This window comes from Balaenoptera physalus (assembly GCF_965194825.1).
Source record: "Balaenoptera physalus genome assembly, chromosome: 19".
Lineage (NCBI taxonomy): Eukaryota > Metazoa > Chordata > Mammalia > Artiodactyla > Balaenopteridae > Balaenoptera > Balaenoptera physalus.
In genome coordinates this window covers 15829496-15849664 of record NC_138900.1, presented here as the reverse complement: position 1 = coordinate 15849664, position 20169 = coordinate 15829496, and the positions used below count along the sequence as shown (strand labels likewise).

The window sequence follows — 20169 nt, the reverse complement described above, 5'->3', positions numbered from 1 at the left end:
TACACACATACACACACACACACACACACACACACACAGAACCCATACAACTCAATAGCAAAAAAAAAAAAAAATACAATTTAACGAAAATGTAAAAAGAAACAAATGGAAATTTTAGAACTGAAAAATACAATGGCCAAAAATTTTTAAACTCACTGGATAGGCTCAATAGGAGAATGGAGAGAACAGAGGGAAATTAGTGAACTAGAAGGTAGATCAAGATAATTAGCCAATATGAGTAGCAGAAGAAAGATTGAAAACTTAAAAAGAGTGACTCAGGGACATGTGGGACAACAACAAAGGTTTCATATTTATGTCACTGAAGTCCCAAAAGGACCATAGTAAATGAAAGAACCATAGAAAAATAATGTGTTACTTGTAGGGAAACAAAGATTTGAATGACTAGATTTATCTTCATAAACCATGGAGGTCAGCAAAAAGTAGAACAATATTTTATTTGCTAAAGGACTGTCAACCCAGAATTCCATAGCCTGCAAAAACTCTTCAGAAATGAAAGTAAAATTTTAAAAGGCAATATTGCAAATGTACATGGCAACTGAAACTCTGGCCTGAGCATCCATGTGGGGCTAGGAAATAGTGGGGACAGTGGGTAATGAGAGAGAGTCTGTACCCTGTCTCAAAGGAGTAGAACTTGTTAAGTCTAGGAGACAGCTGTCATGAGAATACAGGCCTAGTGCTGCCACATAATCTGGTCCTTCAAGGAAAGGCAGAAATCCAGATTTCTGTATTAAATCTCCTGATATGTCTACACTGGTAACTAATTCAAAACTTTAGAGAACTATTGGGGCAACACCAAACACAAACATGTGAATAGGATACAACTTGATTCATTGGGTTTCTACTTATATAGAGTTATCTTTTTCTTTGAACCTCAGAAGTTCTACCAAGGTATATCTAGTTAAAACTCTTTCCTTGGGACTTGCCTGGTGGCACAGTGGTTAAGACTCTGCGCTCCCAATGCAGGGGGCCCGGGTTCGATCGCTGGTCCAGGAACTAGATCCCATATGCATGCCGCAACTAAGAGTTCGCATGCTACAAATGAGGAGCTGGCGAGCCACAATTAAGGAGCCTATGAGCTGCAACTAAGGAGCCCATGTGTCACGACTAAGAAGCTGGTGAGCTGCAACTAAGGTGCCCACGAGCCACAACTAAGGAGTCTGCCTGCCACAACTAAGACCCGACACATCCAAATAAATAAATAAATAAATTTAAAAGAACAAAAACAAAAAGTCTTTCCTCATAAACTCTGCTCAGCACAGAAAGGAACCATCTGATTACTAAGAGTTTTCTTTGACTCTGGGAATTTGTCTTATTGTTGGTTTTGCATCATCACCGTATTCTCCTTCTGGAACTCATATTTTACATTTATTTTATTTCCTATATAATTTTCCTTCCCCATGACCCTGTCATATTTTGGGGGGGGGGTCACCATTTCTATCTTTTCTCTTCTGAGAATTTTTTTTCAAGAGTTAATTCTAGTTATAGTGATGATTCACTTTTCACTGTGGAATTTGAAGATTTAGCTTACTTCATATCCTCTTTCCTCATCCTCCATATATACTGTATATAGTATATATAATCCTCCATATATACTATATCACAATTTTAATTAAATTGTTGTTCAGTTCACTCACTGACTATGTAAATGTTTTTTGTTGCTGAGCTCTGTAGTCACATTTCACTCCTTGTACAACTTTTCTTTACCATGGAGTTAAACCTTGTCTTAATTGAGAGTTTGCTTAGTTTTCTGTTTATCTGTCACTAATCTCTTTTCAGACACATCAGGTAACTGTGGGGTATTGTTTTGTTTTGTTGTTTTTGTTTTTGTATACTAGCCTGGTGTGTCCTTTATTTTTTTTTTTTTTAATTTTTATTGGAGTATAATGGCTTTACAATGTTGTATTTCTATTGTACAGGAAAGTGAATCAGTTATACATATATCCACTCTTTTATTTTTTAAATTTTTTTATTTTATTTTTTTTAAGATTTTTTTTTCACGTGGACCATTTTTAACACCTTTATTGAATTTGTTACAGTGTTGCTTCTGTTTTGTTTTGGTTTTTTGGCCCTGAGGCATGTGGGATCTTAGCTTCCCTATAGAACCTGCACCCCCTCCATTGGAAGGCAGAGTCTTAACCACTGGACTGCCAGGGAAGTCCCCTATCCACTCTTTTTTAGATTTCCTTCCCATTTAGGTCACCACAGAGCACTGAGTAGAGTTCCCTGTGCTATACAGTATGTTCTCACTAGTTGTCTGTTTTATATATAGTAGTGAATATATGTCAGTCCCAATCTCCCAATTCATCCCACCCCCCCCTTCCCCCCTTGGTAACAATAAGTTTGTTTTTTACGTCTGTGACTCTGTGCTTTGCAAATAAGTTCATCTGTACCATTTTTCTAGATTCCACCTATAAGTGATATTATACGATATTTGTCTTTCTCTTTCTGACTTACTTTACTCTATATGACAATCTCTAGGTCCATCCATGTCACTGCAAATGGCATTATTTCGTTTCTTTTTATGGTGGAGTAATATTCCATTGTATATATGTACCACATCTCCTTTATCCATTCCTCTGTTGATGGATATTTAGGTTGCTGCCATGTCCTGGCTATTGTACATAGTGCTGCAATGAACATTGGGTGCATGCATCCTTTTGAATTATGGTTTTCTCCGGATATATGCCCAGGAGTGGGATTGCTGGGTCATATGGCAGCTCTATTTTTAGTTTTTTAAGGGACCTCCATACTGTTCTCCATAGTGGCTGTACCAATTTACATTCCCACCAACAGTGTAGGGGGGTTCCTTTTTCTCCACACCCTCTCCAGCATTTACTGTTTGTAGATTTTTTGATGATGGCCATTCTGATCAGTGTGAGGAGATACCTCATTATAGTTTTGATTTGCATTTCTCTAATAATTAGTGATATTGAGCGTCTTTTCATGTGTTTTTTGCCCATCTGTATGTCGTCTTTGGAGAAATGTCTATTTAGATCTTCCACCCATTTTTTGATTGGGTTGTTTGTTTTTTTGATATTGAGCTGTATGAGCTGTTTGTGTATTTTGGAGATTAATCCCTTGTCAGTTGCTTCATTTGCAAATATTTTCTCCAGTTCTGTGGTTTGTTTTTTAACTGAGATATCCCTCCTCTAACCCTCTGTTCTTCCTCCCCAGGTGTGATTGTAACATAGCTTTATTTTAGAATTTTCCTTTATTATCATCCAGTGGATTCCCTTAGGATCATCCCTTTGATTCCCTTAACTCGTCCCCTTTGAATTCGTTTTGATTCTCTTCTGTATTTGCATGCCTTGGGTACTTTTGTATACCTAGACTGTTGGATCTCTTGCCTTCCTCTTTGTTGATTTGTTTTCTTATTATTCTGAAGCACATCTTTCAAAAGCAACCAAGGGAAGGATGCAAAAGAAGTAAATAGAAAGTATATTTTGTGAATCCTTTCATGAATAAAAATGTTTTCATTTCACTCTCATAATTTGATTGATAATTTGACTGGAGATGTCATTTTAGGTTGAAAAACTGACTTCAACTTTTTAAAGGCATTGCTCCAAGGATTTCTAAAATCTTCTACTATCTAGTGTTGTGGAGAAGTCCAAAACCCATTCAGGTTCTTAATTCTTTTAAGTGACCTGTTTAATGTCTTTGGAAGCTTTTAGCATTTGTTATTTATTTATGATGTTCTAATATTTCGTGTTGAGGTATCATGATGTTTATTTTATTCTTTCTTGTACCAGGGCACTCACTTATTCCAGAAACTAAAAATCTCTGTAATTTTCTTCTGTTATTTTGTTGATCATTTGTTCTGCATTGTTTTCTCTTTTTCTCTGTTCTCTATGTTTCAAATGTTGATTGATCATTTTTTATGTCCAGTGCTTGGCACCATGTCTGACACATAGTAAGAGCTCATTAAATTTTTTGAATGATTGAACACTTGTAATTCAGATCTTAAATTTTTTGTGCTATCTCTAGAATTTCTTTTTCTTTTTTTTAAATTGAAGTATAGTTGATTTACAGTGTTGTGTTAGTTTCTGGTGTACAGTGAAGTGATTCAGTTATACATGTATATATACATATTATTTTTTCATATAGTTCTCTGTGCTATACAGTAGGACCTTGTTGTTTATCTATTTTATATATAGTAGTTTGTATCTGCTCTTTTTTTTTTTTTCTAGTTTCCATCTCTCTTTTTATGTTGTACTTTCTGTGATGTTTTATTAAGTTCTCATCTTTGTATTTTTATTTAAAAAATTTTTTTCAGTATTTCTTTTTCTGACATCATTCTCTTATGGAATTGCTATATAATATTGTTTTTAGAAGCATTCTTTTCTTTTTTTTTTTTTTTAGAAGCATTCTTCTTTTGAATTTTGGGTTTTTTTCCCTCCATTGTCTCTCCTGTTTCTCTTTGTGTATTTTAAGCTCTTATGGTTTTTTTGGTTTTGTTTTTAATTAATTAATTTATTTATTTTTGGCTGTGTTGGGTCTTCGTTGCTGCGTGCTGACTTTTTCTAGTTGTGGCGAGCGGGGGCTACTCTTCGTTGTGGTGCGCAGGCTTCTCATTGCGGTGGCTTCTCTTGTTGCCGAGCACGGGCTCTAGGCACGTGGGCTTCAGTAGTTGTGGCACACAGGCTCAGTAGTGTGGCTCATGGGCTCTAGAGCGCAGGCTCAGTAGTTGTGGCGCATGGGCTTAGTTGCTCCGTGGCATGGGGGATCTTTCCGGACCAGGGCTCGAACACGTGTCCCCTGCATTGGCAGGCAGATTCTTAACCACTGCGCCACCAGGGAAGTCCCTTAAGCTCTTATATTTAATGTTTTCCTGAAATAGCTAGTGACTCAAAGCTATTTGCTCATATAAAACTGTGGCATTAAAAAGCTGATTTGAGCTTATTTGTGACAGGATTTGTAGATTTATTGGTGGTAGTCACTGTAGAGTGATCTGCCTAGAACAGTTCATTGGCTGACACCACCTATCAGGTCTTTTCTCTTGGGCTGATTTTCTCCAGAATGGGTTCCTCTACTTTCTTTCTGGAATTAATAATATAAGCATGGCTGCCCGATTCTTGAGAGCTTTTGGGTATAGTTGACTGTGGAATCAGCCTGCTATATGGAGTAGGTTTGAGAATCTGCAGTCTGTCTGTTTCTTACAGATTTTCAGTTAATTATCCTTTTTGCAACCCTTATGCACCCTAGTTTCAAGGGTATCTGGTGATTGCATTCTTGAAAATATCTGGTATTCTACAATAAGACTAATCTGTGACTTAGGTTTCAAGGCTCAAGGTTAATACATCATTTATTACTATTCCATCTATTCTCTAGTTTCCAAATTTTTGTTGATGCCCTTTTTTTCCCCCACTCTCATTGTCCTCATGGAGTTTCTTCTTTTGTTGAATCTCATTACTGTCTTTAGTGGCACTTCATGAAAGAGCAGTAATAAATGCATATATCCAATGTACCATATTTGCAAAAAGTGTGTCCTTTTTTTTTTAATTAATTAATTTTTTTGGCCGCGTTGGGTCTCCATTGCTGTGTGCAGTCTTTCTCTAGTTGCAGCGAGCAGGGACTGCTCTTCGTTGCGGTGTGCGGGCTTTTCATTGCAGTGGCTTCTGTTGTTGCGGAGCACAGGCTTTAGATGCACAGGCTTCAGTAGTTGTGGCACGCGAGCTCAGTAGCTGTGGCTCACGGGCTCTAGAGCGCAGGCTCAGTAGTTGTGGCACATGGGCTTAGTTGCTCTGCGGCATGTGGGATCTTCCCGGACCAGGGATTGAACCTGTGTCCCCTGCATTGGCAGGTGGATTCTTAACCACTGTGCCACCAGGGAAGTCCCTGTCCTTTTTCCCTAGAGGAAATTTTTAAACATTTTTCATTAAGAAGTATATATTTAAATACTTTCTAATTGAGTCAGTAAGTAAATATTTGTTGATCTTCCAATATGTACCATGTACCATGCTCAGAGTTGGATACACATTGATGAAGACAATAGACATTTTCCTTGCCTTCACGGAACTTAAGACCTATTGAAGGAAAAGATAGTAAATGAACCTAAATAAGTATGTAATTACAAATTATGAAAATCCTGTTAAGGAAGAGAACAGAGTGCTAAAAATATAATTACAAGGAGGGTGTAATTTGGTCATAGGATCAGAGAAGACCTCAAAAAGTATGACCTTTATGTAGAGATTTGGAAAATAAGTAATAGTTACCAAGGCCAAGAGTAAAAGAAAATACCTTCTATACATAAGGAAAAGTACCTAGAAAGGTCTAAACAGGGACTAATAGTTAGGAGCATTTGAAGAACTATAAAATAGGACCAATGTGGATGGAGCTTAGAAACCAAAATGGAGCATAGTGTGAGATTTGGTTGAAAGGTAGGCAGGAACCAGGTCATTCAGAGTTTTGTAGACCACATTCAGGAGTTTGGCTTTTATTGTAAGAGCAATATCGTATAGGAAACCACCAAAGGATTTTAAGCAGAGCATTGGCAGGCTAATGCCATTCTAGTGACATGGATTCAAGACTACAAACCTCAAGTGGAGAAACTAGGTTGGAGGCTATTCCAGTATTCCGAGGGAGAGATATTTCATATTAGGTATTATCTTGAATATAAAGGGAAGAGTGTCAGGATATATTTAGGAGCAATATTAAACAGTATTTGCTAAATAATTATATGAGAGGAAGATGAATAAGATGGTACTAGAATGATCTTCACTTTTTTGGCTTGAGGTTTTTCCTCTGGGTCCATAGTGTGGTCTTCAAAACACTTCACTTGCCTAACATCCCTATTTTTATATGGAAATTCTTCCATAATATTATCTCCCAAATACTAAATAATTATTTAATACCAAGTATTTTTTCATGTAGTATTCCCAGTCCTCACAATGATTATAAGAGTTAGTTATCATTCCTATCATATAGACAGACAGTTGGGGGCTCAGAAAGATGAACTAATTTGCCCAAGAAAACAAAGCTTGTAATTAACTGAGTTTGAGTTCAAAACTCATACAACTGAATCTTGTACCTCTGATCTTTCAATAGCAATACACTGCCTCCCATTATATTCTTTTCACTTCTCTTTGAACCTACAAATGCCCTTCCTGTCAGTTGGTCATCACTACTACAGTGCTTGTGCACTTGTTAAGTCCTCTCCTCTTTTTTCCTAAGTTCAGAATCACAGAATTCCAAGGCATAGTATTTTCATCAAACCCCAAGCATATACCATATCGAGCCACAGAAAATCCTCCCTATATAACACTCATGCTAGGTTCATTCAGCACCTGACTTTTCTTAAGGTACTCTCCCATCTGGATTGCCACCTTCTGTTTCCCTGTCATTGGTTGAAGAGAACCTAAGCCTCTAGTTACTTAATCTAGAATTTTCAGCAATGGTGGAAATGTCTGATGTTTGTGATTTCCAGTATGGTAGACACTAGCTATATTTGGCTATTTCTAACACTAGAAATGTGGATATTGCCATTGAGGAACTGAATTTGAATTTTTATTTAATCTTAATTATGTTAAATTCAAATAGACATATATGCTAGTAGCTACTGTAATGGACAACACAGATCTAACCAGGGCCTGGCAAACTTTTCAACAGGCCAGATAGTAAATATTTTAGGCTTGCAGTCAATGTGGTCTCTGTTGCAACTGTAGCTCAAAAACAGCCATAGACAATACATAAATGAATAAATGTGGCTGTGTTCCAATAAAACTTTACTTATAAAAATTATTGCAGGGCTGCAGTACATAGTTTGCCAACCCCTGGACATTCTCCCTTAGACATATTCATTTAATCCTGACAACCACCCTATTAAATGGTATGATCATTCCCCTTATTTTACAGTTCATGCTGTGCGCTGCTCTTATATGTGTGTTTGCATATGCTGTGAGATTTTGTGTGTGTGTATGTATGATTAGAGCCATCCTGTAACAAGGGAGTCTAAGGCATCTGTATATTTACCAAGCTCCCGTAAGTAATTCTGACTTATAGCAACGTTTAGAAACCAGTGGCTTACTTACTGTCCTCACCTTACTATGTCATCTCTCTTCACTCTTCTTTTCTTGTCCATTTTTTAAAATTTCAGTTTAATTCTCCCATTTTAATTGAAGTTTTATTTCTCCCAAACAAGAAAAATGTGAGTGATTGCTTTCATATTTTCTTTCAGTCCTGGAGTCAAGATGTGAGACCAAGAAATTATTTCTGAAGAAGGAAATTTATGAAATAGAGTCAGCCCAGTGGGAGATAATGGAAAGACTTACAAGACATGACCTTCAGTGCTCTAGTTTCAGAGATGATTGGGAATGTAATGGCCAGTTTGAGAAACAACATGGCTCTCAGGAGGGACATTTCAGTCAACTGATATTCACCCGTGAAGGCATGCCCACTTTTAGTCAACATCCATCCTTTACATTACAGCAAATCATTAGTAATAAAGAGAAATACTGTGCAACTAAGGAATATAGGAAAACCTTTAGACATGACTCACAGCTTACCACCCATCAGATAATTCATACTGTTGAGAAACCCTATGAATGTAAGGAATGTGGAAAGGCCTTTAGACATCCCTCAAGACTCAGTCATCATCAGAAAATTCATACTGGCAAGAAACCCTTTGAATGTAAGGAATGTGGAAAAACCTTTATTTGTGGCTCAGACCTTACTCGACATCACCGAATTCACACTGGTGAGAAACCCTATGAATGTAAGGAATGTGGAAAGGCCTTTAGTAGTGGCTCCAACTTCACTCGACATCAGAGAATTCACACTGGTGAAAAGCCCTATGAATGTAAAGAATGTGGGAAGGCCTTTAGTAGTGGCTCAAACTTTACTCAGCATCAGAGAATTCATACAGGGGAGAAACCCTATGAATGTAAGGAATGTGGCAATGCCTTTAGTCAGAGTTCACAACTTATTAAACATCAGAGAATCCACACAGGTGAGAAACCCTATGAATGTAAGGAATGTGAAAAGGCTTTTCGTTCTGGTTCAGACCTTACTCGACATCAGAGAATTCATACTGGTGAGAAGCCCTATGAATGTAAGATATGTGGGAAAGCCTATTCTCAGAGTTCACAACTTATTAGTCATCATAGAATTCATACTAGTGAGAAACCCTATGAATATAGGGAATGTGGGAAGACCTTTAATTATGACTCACAGCTGATTCAACATCAAAATTTGTACTGGTGATAAAACATAGAATATATGAAATGTGTGCAAATGCTTTTATTTACAGCTCAAAACTATTAACATCAACTATTTAACAAAAGAGAATTTATCTCTATATTAATCCCTCTAAATAGAAGAAGGTAGAAACATCTTATTTGCTGACTACAGCTTGTTCAGCCCAAGAAAAATCATGTAGGAGAAACACCCTATGAGTAGAATATGTTTTGGAAGCCATTTAATAAAAGCCCCTATTTCCCTTGCCATCAGGTAATTCAGTCTAGTAAATACTCAGAATGACAACAGCACTTCTGGCACCTTTCTAATCTTATCTTAAACATCAGAGAATACATGCTGAAATGTAATCCTGTGATTTTCATTTTATTTTCCCCCCAATTTGTCTATAGTTGTAATATTCTTAATCTTTTAATCCATTTAAATTTATATAACTGTAAAGTCCATCTGTGTATATCATGGTTTGTAAAATATCTTTATTTTTAAGATACCTTTAATACCCAAGAGCAGTGACCTCTTTATTTTTGAAGATAGCTTATTCCTTTTGCTCTTTACAAAATTTAGACTTTCTTGTTGTAAAAACGTTCATGTAATGACTTACCACTCAGTAAATAGAGATCCTTTACTATCTTCATGGTGTTTTCCTTGTGTTGCTATAATATCATTTCATCAAATCCTTATTGATAGACATTGTAGTTTCCTCCAGCATTTTTGCCATTATACACAGTGCCCTGACGGGCATTCTCCCTAGGTATATCTTTATGTCAGGTCTTTTATTTTAATTGCAGAAATAATGCCTCAACATATATTTTCCTTATAATAGGTTTAAACATTACAAGTAAGGCCTTTGACCACTATCCTTGTACCCATATCTCTCCCTGTTTAGTATTTATCCTTCCTGAGCATTTTCCTATGTTTTTATACATATATGTTTTGGTAGAAATTATAAAATGGGGATAATTATAATACCTACCTCATAATTTTGTGTGAAGATCAAATAAAGAGACACAAAGTGCTTAGAATTGTGCCTGTCATATAATAAATAGATACCCACAGAATGTTGGTCATTGTTAATTGTATTCACTGTTGTCATTATTAGTATTATTTGTTGAAAAGCAACTGTTTCTACAGACCTTACTCAACATCAGACAGGATAGATAATTGAAGAAAGACCCATTGAGGGTAATGAATTAAGAAATTTTCCATTATCACTTACTTCCTATGGAACATGAAGTAATCCTGGGTGTTGGTGGGGAAAGTAATGTGTGTAATGAGTAGGAAACGCTGTATTCAGACTGGTATCCTTTTCACTACATCATATAATACCTAATATAAAGACAGACGATAATATAGACAAAACATTGGTGACACTGATGAAAAAATATGAAAAGACAAACAGCATTATGTTTGAAAATGAATATGCATATGTACATAAAGAGAAACCTTATAGTGACTGATTTTAAATGTTATACTGAATACAGTACTTCCAATACATTTGAAAACCTAAACAAAATTATTTTTTAGGAAAATAAAAATTACAGTATTGACTCAAAGAGAATTAGAACTCTTGGGAGACTCATAAACACAGGTAAAAGGGGAAATTTAGCGTGAGATATAGTAGCTATTACTAATGAAGCATCAAACCCAATTTCTTTTCAGGCAGAACTCTTTTTTTAAAAAATTGGGATATAATTGATACCAACATTATATTAGTTTCAGGTGCACAACATAATAATCTGATGTTTGTATACATTGGAAAATGACCAGCATAATAAGTCTAGTTAACATCCACCACCATGCATACTTACAGAATGTTTTTTCTTGTGATGAGAACAGGCAAGACTTTATCAAGTATTCAAGGAACTATTTGTTATATAGAAGTAGACATCTCATAACATACTCTAACATAATCCTGATGTTAGATATGGATTAGGAGAACACAAACAGGAAGCTATTTTTCAGGGTCATCCATGAAGATATATACAAGCATACTAAAGAAAATAGCAAACTGTAGGTATCTATTAAATGAACAGAAATGAACCTGCATTGGGACAGTAACTGAAGAGGATCCCCAGTGCCCAGTTCCAGCTAATGAGTGCTATGAGAAAATGCAGGCCTTGTTTTGCCAGCTGTTCTGACTTTTGGGGAAAATCCAGAAATCTACATTTTTTCAGTGTGTGATAGCCCTTGATTTTTTAAATGGCAGCTAGGGTTTTGTTTGGTTTTTTTTTAAACATGGTATGGACCAAAGATATATTGACGCTGCAAGTAGCAAGTGACCCATAGCTTACTTTTGTTCTGGACACTAGAGCAGTGAGTGTGCAAAAGGCTCACAGGAGGAGTTTTTAATAGTGCAAATCCCTTAGCCCCAAGGAAACTTAAGGGCGGCAGGGGAATAGTGAAATACAAGATAATTTACCTGGAATTTATTAGATGTGAAAAGTATTTTCAGAGATAAAGTAGCTAAGCTCCAAATATAGTTTTTTTTTAAGGACTTGATCCAGTCCCATATTTTCTACATGCAGTTTTTCTCAGCATCATGTCATTTAACAACTAGGGTATATTTTATATGTTGTAATCCCATTCTTGAGCTATATAACTATACACACACAACTGAAAATAAGAATAAAGAGTTAACCTATTGAGAAAAATAAATAGACCATCACTCTAGCAGCAAATATGTCACTGGAATTATGCATTCTGTTTCAGACCAAGGATCAGCAAACTTTCTGTAAAGGGCCGGAAAATAAATATTTTACCCTCTGTATGTCATACTATTTCTGTTGCAACTACTCACCTCTGCCATTATAGTGTGGAAGCCTACTAAAGTTTCTTAAGAAATCCTGAAGTTAAAAAAAAAAAGTGTCCCACAGCTTAGCTTTGTTTAGGTTTAGGTTAGTGTTTGAGATGGGCTTTTACTGTTCCTCAATTTTCATGCTCAGCAAGCAGCTTCCTACACTGAATGGTACCATTCTGTGGAAGGAAAATCCATATATCCAAAGTTACTATAGATCTGTCCTTCTATGCCCCACTCTCTTTTTTCTTAGATCCCATATTAGAGGACTTTAAAAAACAAAACAAAACATTGAGCTACTTTATTTTTTACGAGGCATGAAGAAGTAAAATATTTAATAATCAATTTGAGATAAGTAGAGTGAGCAACATATCTGCAGCTGGAAGAATTAGTAAAGACGAGGCTGTTTTGTTCTAATATTTTGCATTACACTAAAATGAGAACTAAGTGGAATTTTATATTCTTATGTCATTTTAAAGTCATTTATTGAGTTCCTCATCTAAAATTACACAAGTAATGCATTTGCACTCGAACCAATGAAACAATGCCAGTAAAAAGAAAAAAACAGTATCTCTGCTCCTCTCCATTCCTCACTCCCTTCTCCTCTGTCCATTTCCTTCTGAGTAATGTCTAAACCTCGTGTATCTCCCCCATATATTTCTTCATGCTTAAACAGTAACACAAATAAATTATTTTAGTATTTTTTACCCCCAAAAATGGATGATACTTTATACATTTCTCTGTAATTTGCTTTTTTACATTCAACAGTACATTTTGGATTTTCTTTCAAGTCAGTAAATGATGATTGAACTTAGTTGTTTTAACGGTTACAGTATATTCCACAGTATGCTTGTACCAATACCTACTCAACTACAGTATTTCCCCAGTTGTGATATTTCATATTATCTCCTCTTCTTTGCCATTTAAAATTAGTGCTGCAATAAACATTCATATATTATATTCTTGTCTATTTTATTTCTATAAAATAGGTTTCCCAAAACATTTCCAATGTTTTCCATGTTTCTTAGAAAAGTATTGCTTGTAGAAAATTTCAGAGGACAGGAGGATAAAGGAAAAAAGTACAGTTTTTCGTATATGTGTTTATGTGGGTATGTACACACACAGATTTAACACTTAATCCATTTGGACTGATTATTACATATGGTGTAATATAGTATGTTGGCTTGTTCTCATCCAGAAATAAAGCCAATTATGCCAGAAACAATTATTAAACTATCGAACTATTAAACTATTCATCTTCTACTGAATTAAATACTATCTATCATATATTAAATGCTCATATCCTCAAACCTATTTGCCAGCAATCTTTGATTTATACTTTTCAGTAACTTATTACTTGTAAATAAAAATACATATATTATAATTACATAGTTTTTATTTGAAAATAAAGACAAATGTTTCGTCATAAGAATTAAAATTTTTTTTTATCCAGTTCCAGTAAAGATCCTCATTGGGATTATATTTTGAATTATTAAGTTTAAATACAGAGTATCCCAAATGAATGCATGATTGACACTGGATATTCATTAATATATATGTATGTCTTGAAATTTCTTTGAGAACTCTTCATCCTCCTTACTCTCTAATATCTTTATAATGTACATAAAATATAATATATATAGTCCTTAAGGTATGCTAGTAATAGCTGAAAGTTTAACATATTTTATTAGGGTATTGATTATAAAGTGATAGATTCTTTTGATCTTTTATAATGTGCAGATAAAAGATATACCCATCTCACAGTATTACACCTATTTTATTTTCTTGTCTTATTTCATGTGGTAGACCTGATGACAGTGGATTTTGAGCAGGACTTCTTTTTTACCAGATTTTCCCCATTTTTACAGACTGAAGAGCTGGATTTTGAGGATAATTTCTGCTTCCTGTTTTCATCCCTACTCTTGTTTGTGTGTCATAAGAGAAATGATTTATTACCTTGGTGAAATGTATTAAAACACATAAATTACCTCCCTTTATTTGACCCTGAATTTCTCATGTTTCCTGGGGCAGGCTATGATTCTCTATGCTGACTCTGCAGACCCATTCCTCTGCTGGTATATGTCCCAATATCTAGAGTTTGAATGAAGTATTAGGTTGTGCATTTTAACTCCAGGTTCAAGCTGCCTCTTTCAATAAAGCATTACCAAAAAAATGTTCTATTTCTCAATCAGTCCAGAAATCAGGATGAGAGAGTTATAGTTAATTATCACCCACAAAAAATTTTTCTATAGCCAGTTTTGTTTTATTTCTAATTTTAATGGAAATACATCAGTTACAGTCAATATGTTCTACATTTTATTAATTTGAGTGGATAAAGAATTCATTCAAATGGTTTTGAGTTGCTCATGGAAAATCTTAATGTGCTGAAGAACAAAGATACAGAACCAGAAACAATGCTCCAAATGATGACACAGAGCTTGTGTGGTGAGATCACCACTGCTGCTGCTGTACACAGAATCCCTAGCTTACACTACTGACACCATGGGTGCTGGGCTCTGGATGTTCCTGCTACTGCCACCTGTGTACCTGGGGTTACCCATCACCCAGATGGAATTTCCACAGTCCTTGTTCCTTTGTACCATCAGCTTGCTGTTTGGAGAGGAGTGTGTTTGAGTGCTGAAGCCTAGGTTCCATCCCTGTGCATTAGCTGCTGTGGAGACAGATACATTTTCAGATTAGTAAGGATCAGCCTCTGCTGCTTTTTTGAAATATATATATATATATATATATATATATATATATATATATATATATATATATATGTGTATATATATGTGTATATATATATATATATATATATATATTTATTTATTTATTTATTTATTTATTTATTTATTTTTGGCTGCGTTGGGTCTTTGTTGCTGTACACGGGCTTTCTCTAGTTGCGGCAAGCGGGGTCTACTCTTTGTTGCGGTGTGCGGGCTTCTCATTGCAGTGGCTTCTCTTGTGGCAGAGCACGGACTCTAGGTGTGTGGGCTTCAGTAGTTGTGGAACGTGGGCTCCAATAGTTGTGGTTCGTGGGCTCTAGAGCGCAGGCTCAGTAGTTGTGGCGCACGGGCTTAGTTGCTCCGTGGCATGTGGGATCTTCCCGGACCAGGGCTCGAACCCATGTCCCCTGCATTGGTAGGTGGATTCTTAACCACTGCACCACCAGGGAAGCCTCCAGCCTCTGCTTCTTAAAGACGGATGTTTCCCATCATAGCAAGGGTACACATGAACTGGGCAGCCAAACGAATGGCCAGTGTTTATAAGATGGCATCCCATTAATCATACATAATTCTTCCCACAGCTGAAAATGAAAACCTCACTTAAAATAATATAGCCATTCCCCCACTCAACTGAAAATGTGCTGGGTAATGTCTATACCTCTTCTATATCTGTCAGGATCCTTTGTAGACATTCTGTAAATTTTGTCTTAAGTGGTAACAACCTACATATAAGAAAAAGAGTAAAAAGAAATGTAATCATAATATATAGGTATATATAAATTAGGTAGATGCTCCAGTCTTCTTCTCTGTAAATGACAGGTGTGACACACTCCCTTTTAATTTAGTAGATTGGGGAGTTTTTATAGGTAAAGTGACCTAAACCTTGATAAAAAAAGGATCTGAATCCTTGTTGGTTATTATAGTTTTCTATTAACTTTTACTACTGGAAATGATTTAGAAGTAGGAGTTGACCCAGGGGAATCTTTGTGTTCTATCCATGTTCCATTTGGAAATTTCAAACCTATCTTTCCCTTGAGAGCCAGGATCAATCAGCCTGGCAAACACCAACCTACACCCTTCTTCTTCTTCCACCCCAGCCTTTGGTCTGTTGCCCAGGGTCACAAGGAGCTCTAAATAGCCAAGTTATGGGCTCACTTTACATTGTATTGGAATCACTGTTGTGTCCACTGGTGAAAGTATTTCTTCATATATTCTCTACATTATCCTTAGACAATGTTTTTGATATTTAGGTTTGACTTTCAGAATATGCTGAGATTTGATTATAATTTATGGTCTGGATATAAGGGGAGTGGAGCATGAGAAAAGTAACACTATTGCAAGATAACTACATCAGACAAGATCTTCAAACAGGTATCTCTAATAATGCATCGTGTCTTAAAGTTTAGGTTGTCTGCTAGTAGTATAGTTACATGAATTGTTTATTGTTTGTATGATATAATTTAATTTCAATTAATTAAATTTCAATTATTTTAATTTCAATTTTTTGTATCCTTAAGTTATAGATGTGTCTTCTAAACACAATATAGTTGCATTTTTTAATACAATATGACATTCTTTGTCTTTTAAATAGAGTATTAGATCTAATTTATTCAATGTAATTACTGATATATTTAGCTTTAAATCTACCATCTTTAATCTTTTCTGTTTATCTTGTCAATTCTATATTATTTTTTTCCTCTTTGTTTTCTTCATGATTTTAAAAATTGTCATTTTGTTTTTTACCTCTATTATTGGAAATTCTACATACTATTTCTATGCTTTAAGGGTTACTTCAGAAAATATCATGAATACTAAAACCTATCATGGTCTAAAACAGTTCATATCTTTATTCACTCCCATGACAATAGAACATACTTAGAGTACTTTAGCTACATTTATCCACCCATATCCCAATGTAGATTATTGTTTTCTTGCATTTTTATTATCTTTATTTAACCTCATAGACATAATTTTTTATAGTCAATGTTCATTTACATTTGCCCCCATAATTCCTATATTGCTTTTCATTCATTCTTGTTTCTCAACACTTCCATTGGGGATCATTTTCCCTATGTCTCATTATTATTTTATTTCAGTGGATAGTATTTTATTTCAGCTATCATTCCACTCTCCTTACTTTCATTGCTGCTGTGAAAAGTCAGCTGTCAGTCTAATGGCTAATTTGAAGGTAATTTATCCTTTCTTGTTTGCTGTTTTAAGATTTTCTCATTGTCTTTGATTTTATGCAGTTTCTCCATAATGGGTCTAGGTTGAAGGATTTGAGTCAATGGTTTAGAGACTGCCATCATCTTTGGAAATTGTTCACTTATTGTTTCTTCTAATATTGAAATTTAGCTGCAACTCCAACTCTATCTGGCATATCTTTAAACTCTCTTTTATATACAGCCTCATTTTATCTCTCTGTGATAGATTCTGTGTATTTTTATCTTTCTTCCAGTTAAGTAATTCTCTTTTCTGTTTTGTCCAATTTTGTGCCCAACCTGTACAATAAGTATCTAATTTCAGTTATTGTACTTTTCATGTATGAAAGTTTTACTTTGTTCTTTTTCAAATCGTAATTTTTATAGTTCCCTACACATATTTTAAAGAAATAAAATCGAGCTTTAAACATAAGCAAAGTTCTTTGGTAACTTGTATCTATGATTCAAATGAAGGCCTATTGTCACTATGTTGTGTTTCTGCTGGTTCTCTTTCATAATACCTTGTTTCATTGAGGGCTTAGTTTCTTTTACCACATGCTTCTCATTGACCTTGAAAATAATTATTTGTGAAGATTCCCTGAGATCAAGAAACAATTAATATTACTTCTGCCAGGAAGATAAGGGTACCTGTTGTAGATTACCTTAAACCATGTTCAGGGCTTGAATTCCTGTCCCATACAGGCTTTGTCTACTCAGGCTCTAAATATGCTTGAGGGCTAGTAGGCATGATATCTTATCCTTTTAGAATTTCAGTGTTTGTTCATTCTCTGTGTAACTGGAACAGTTTTCCAGCAAATACAAATGTTTTCAGGCTTGAGTGGCTTTCAACAGCACTGACTTTTCGCCTCCATGTTTACATGCTGTGAAGGAGGAGAAAAGTTATAATTCCTGAGACTCTGTTTTTCATCGTTGTTGGTTTTTTTAAATCTTTTTTTATTGCAAAAATAAAACACACACAGAAAAACCACAAAAATACACCCAAATGAATTGTTATAAGACAAATACCCCTGTAACCATCACTCAGGTCAAAAAATAGAAATTTACCAGATAAGTCAAAAATTCCTCCATGTGTACTGTCCCAATCATTACCTTGCCCTGTCTCCAAAAGTAACCACTACCACTCTCCTAACTTTTCTTCCTTGTGTTATTTCTTCCTTGTGTTTCTTTATAATTTATCCATTTGTACATCTCTAAACATTATGTTTTACCTTACCCCTTTTTTTAATTTGACATGTCTTTTAAGTTTCTTTTAACCTACAATATTTCTCCATACTCATATGTTAATAAATGTTTTTTAGTTTTGCTGGGTATAAAATATTTGGCTCATATTTTCTTTCATTGAGTATTTAAAATATGCTATTCCATTTTATATTTCTAAATATACTGTATTTACTGTCAAAATGTCTGGTGATAACCTGACTTTCTTTTTCCTTTTAAAAGTCACTTATGGACTTCCCTGATGGTCCAGTGGTTAAGACTACATGCTTCCAATGCAGGGGGCACGGGTTTGATCCCTAGTTGGGGAAGTTCCACATGCCAAGCAGTGCGGCCAAAAAAAAAAAAAAAGTTACTTATATTTATTTCTCCCTAGGTGCCCAAATAATTTTTTTCTTTTCTTTAAAGTAATTTTACTAATATGACTTGGAGTTTGTTGTTCTGAATTGATATTCTCAGGTACACCATCTACTTTTTCAATATGCAATTGCAAATCTTTTTTATATCAGTATTATTATTATTATTATAAGTTTTTAGTATTCTGTTCCTTTGCTTTTGTTTTCTTCTTCAGGAACTTCCGTTAATATGTTTGATCTTCTTTGCCTATCTCCAATATTTTTCTCTGTCTCTCAAGTCTTTTTAAATTTCTTTCTTCATTTCTTTCCAATTTTAGAAATTTTCCTCATTTTTACCTTCTATTTCTCTTAGGCATTTCTTGGTTTAGTCATTGTTGTATTCCTTCTGGTTGAGTCTTTATTTCCGTTTTTTAAAAAATTTTTATTGGCGTATAGTTGATTTACAATGTTGTGTTAGTTTCAGGTGTAGAGCAAAGTGAATCAGTTATACATATACATAAATCCACTCTTTTTTTAGATTCTTTGTCCGTATAGGCCATTACAGAGTATTGAGTTCCCTGTGCTATACACTAGGTCCATACTAGTTATCTATTTTATATATAGTAGTGTGATATATCAATCCCAATCTCCCAGTTTATCTCTCCGCCCCATCCCCTGGTAACCATAAGTTTGTTTTACACATCTGTGACTCTTTCTGTTTTGTAAATAAGTTCATTTGTACCCTTTTTAAAGATTCTACATGTAAGTGATATTATATGATATTTGTCTTTCTCTGTCTGACTTACTTCACTCAGTATGACAATCTCTAGGTCCATCCATGTTGCTGCAAATGGCATTTTTGTTCTTTTTATGGCTGAGTACTATTCCACTGTATATATGTACCACATCTTCTTTACCCATTCTTCCATTGATGGACATTTAGTTTGCTTCCATGTCCTGGCTATTGTACATAGTAAATAGTGCTGCAATGAACATTGGGGTGCATGTATCTTTTCAAATTATGTTTTCTCTGGGTATATGCCTAGGAGTGGGATTGCTGGGTCATATGGTAGTTCTATTTTTAGTTTTTTTAAGAGAGTCTTTATTTCTGAAATGACTTATTTCTTATTCTCTTCTGAGTTAGCACCCCATTTCTGAATTTTTTTTGGTTCTAATTTATATTATTCTTTCATATTTTGTATCATTTTCTAAATGCAATATTAGCTCATTTTAGAATAGTAGATTCCAATTTTGATCTTTCTGATATGCTTTCATTGTCTGTAAGGATGTTATTGTATTCCTTATTCTCTCTCTCTCTCTCTTTTAAAATAGTAACTTTTATGGAGTTGGTCTGATACCTTTCTGTTACTTATTTTTATATGGTAGTTTCCCTGAACCACTTTAGAAGGAGGCTTGATTCAGGGTAATTTTTTACACCTACAGAGCTCCTTCTGTAGGCTTCACACAGTGTTGAAAAAGAAATACACACACACACACACACACACACACACACACACACACACATATATATATATATATATATATATATATATATATATATATATATATATATATATATAGGCTTTCTGACACTTAATTGCTCTCTTCCTCCCTCCCACTTTTATCTGGACCTTGACTTTGAGTCTGTTTTCCCTGTCCAGCTC

At 34.9% G+C, this 20169-nt stretch overlaps 1 protein-coding gene and 1 long non-coding RNA gene across 7 annotated transcripts in view; one reads left to right on the top strand and one right to left on the bottom strand.

The window, feature by feature from the left end:
• The window catches only part of ZFP82 (ZFP82 zinc finger protein), a 100176-nt gene that overhangs the window by 29817 nt on the left and 50190 nt on the right, over positions 1–20169 (top strand). For 2 of the 6 annotated variants that reach the window (XM_082439452.1, XM_082439455.1), the window contains one exon: positions 15984–16104. The exons of 2 other annotated variants lie outside the window; for them this stretch is intronic. Coding sequence is in view for 2 of the 4 variants with exons in the window: in XM_082439458.1 (XP_082295584.1) it covers positions 8195–9219 (1025 nt within the window). In the remaining 2 variants the exon portion in view is untranslated. Of the gene's footprint in view, positions 1–8194; positions 9841–15983; positions 16105–20169 lie in introns of those variants that run through there. 2 more of the 6 variants (XM_082439458.1, XM_082439457.1) reach the window with 1 other exon arrangement.
• The window catches only part of LOC309649438, a 29995-nt gene continuing 23680 nt past the window's right edge, over positions 13855–20169 (bottom strand). Inside the window, exons 2-3 of the long non-coding RNA XR_014257113.1 lie at positions 15392–15455; positions 13855–14675 (exon numbers count right to left, since the gene is read on the bottom strand). This is a non-coding gene — a long non-coding RNA (uncharacterized lncRNA). The remainder of the gene's footprint in view (positions 14676–15391; positions 15456–20169) is intronic.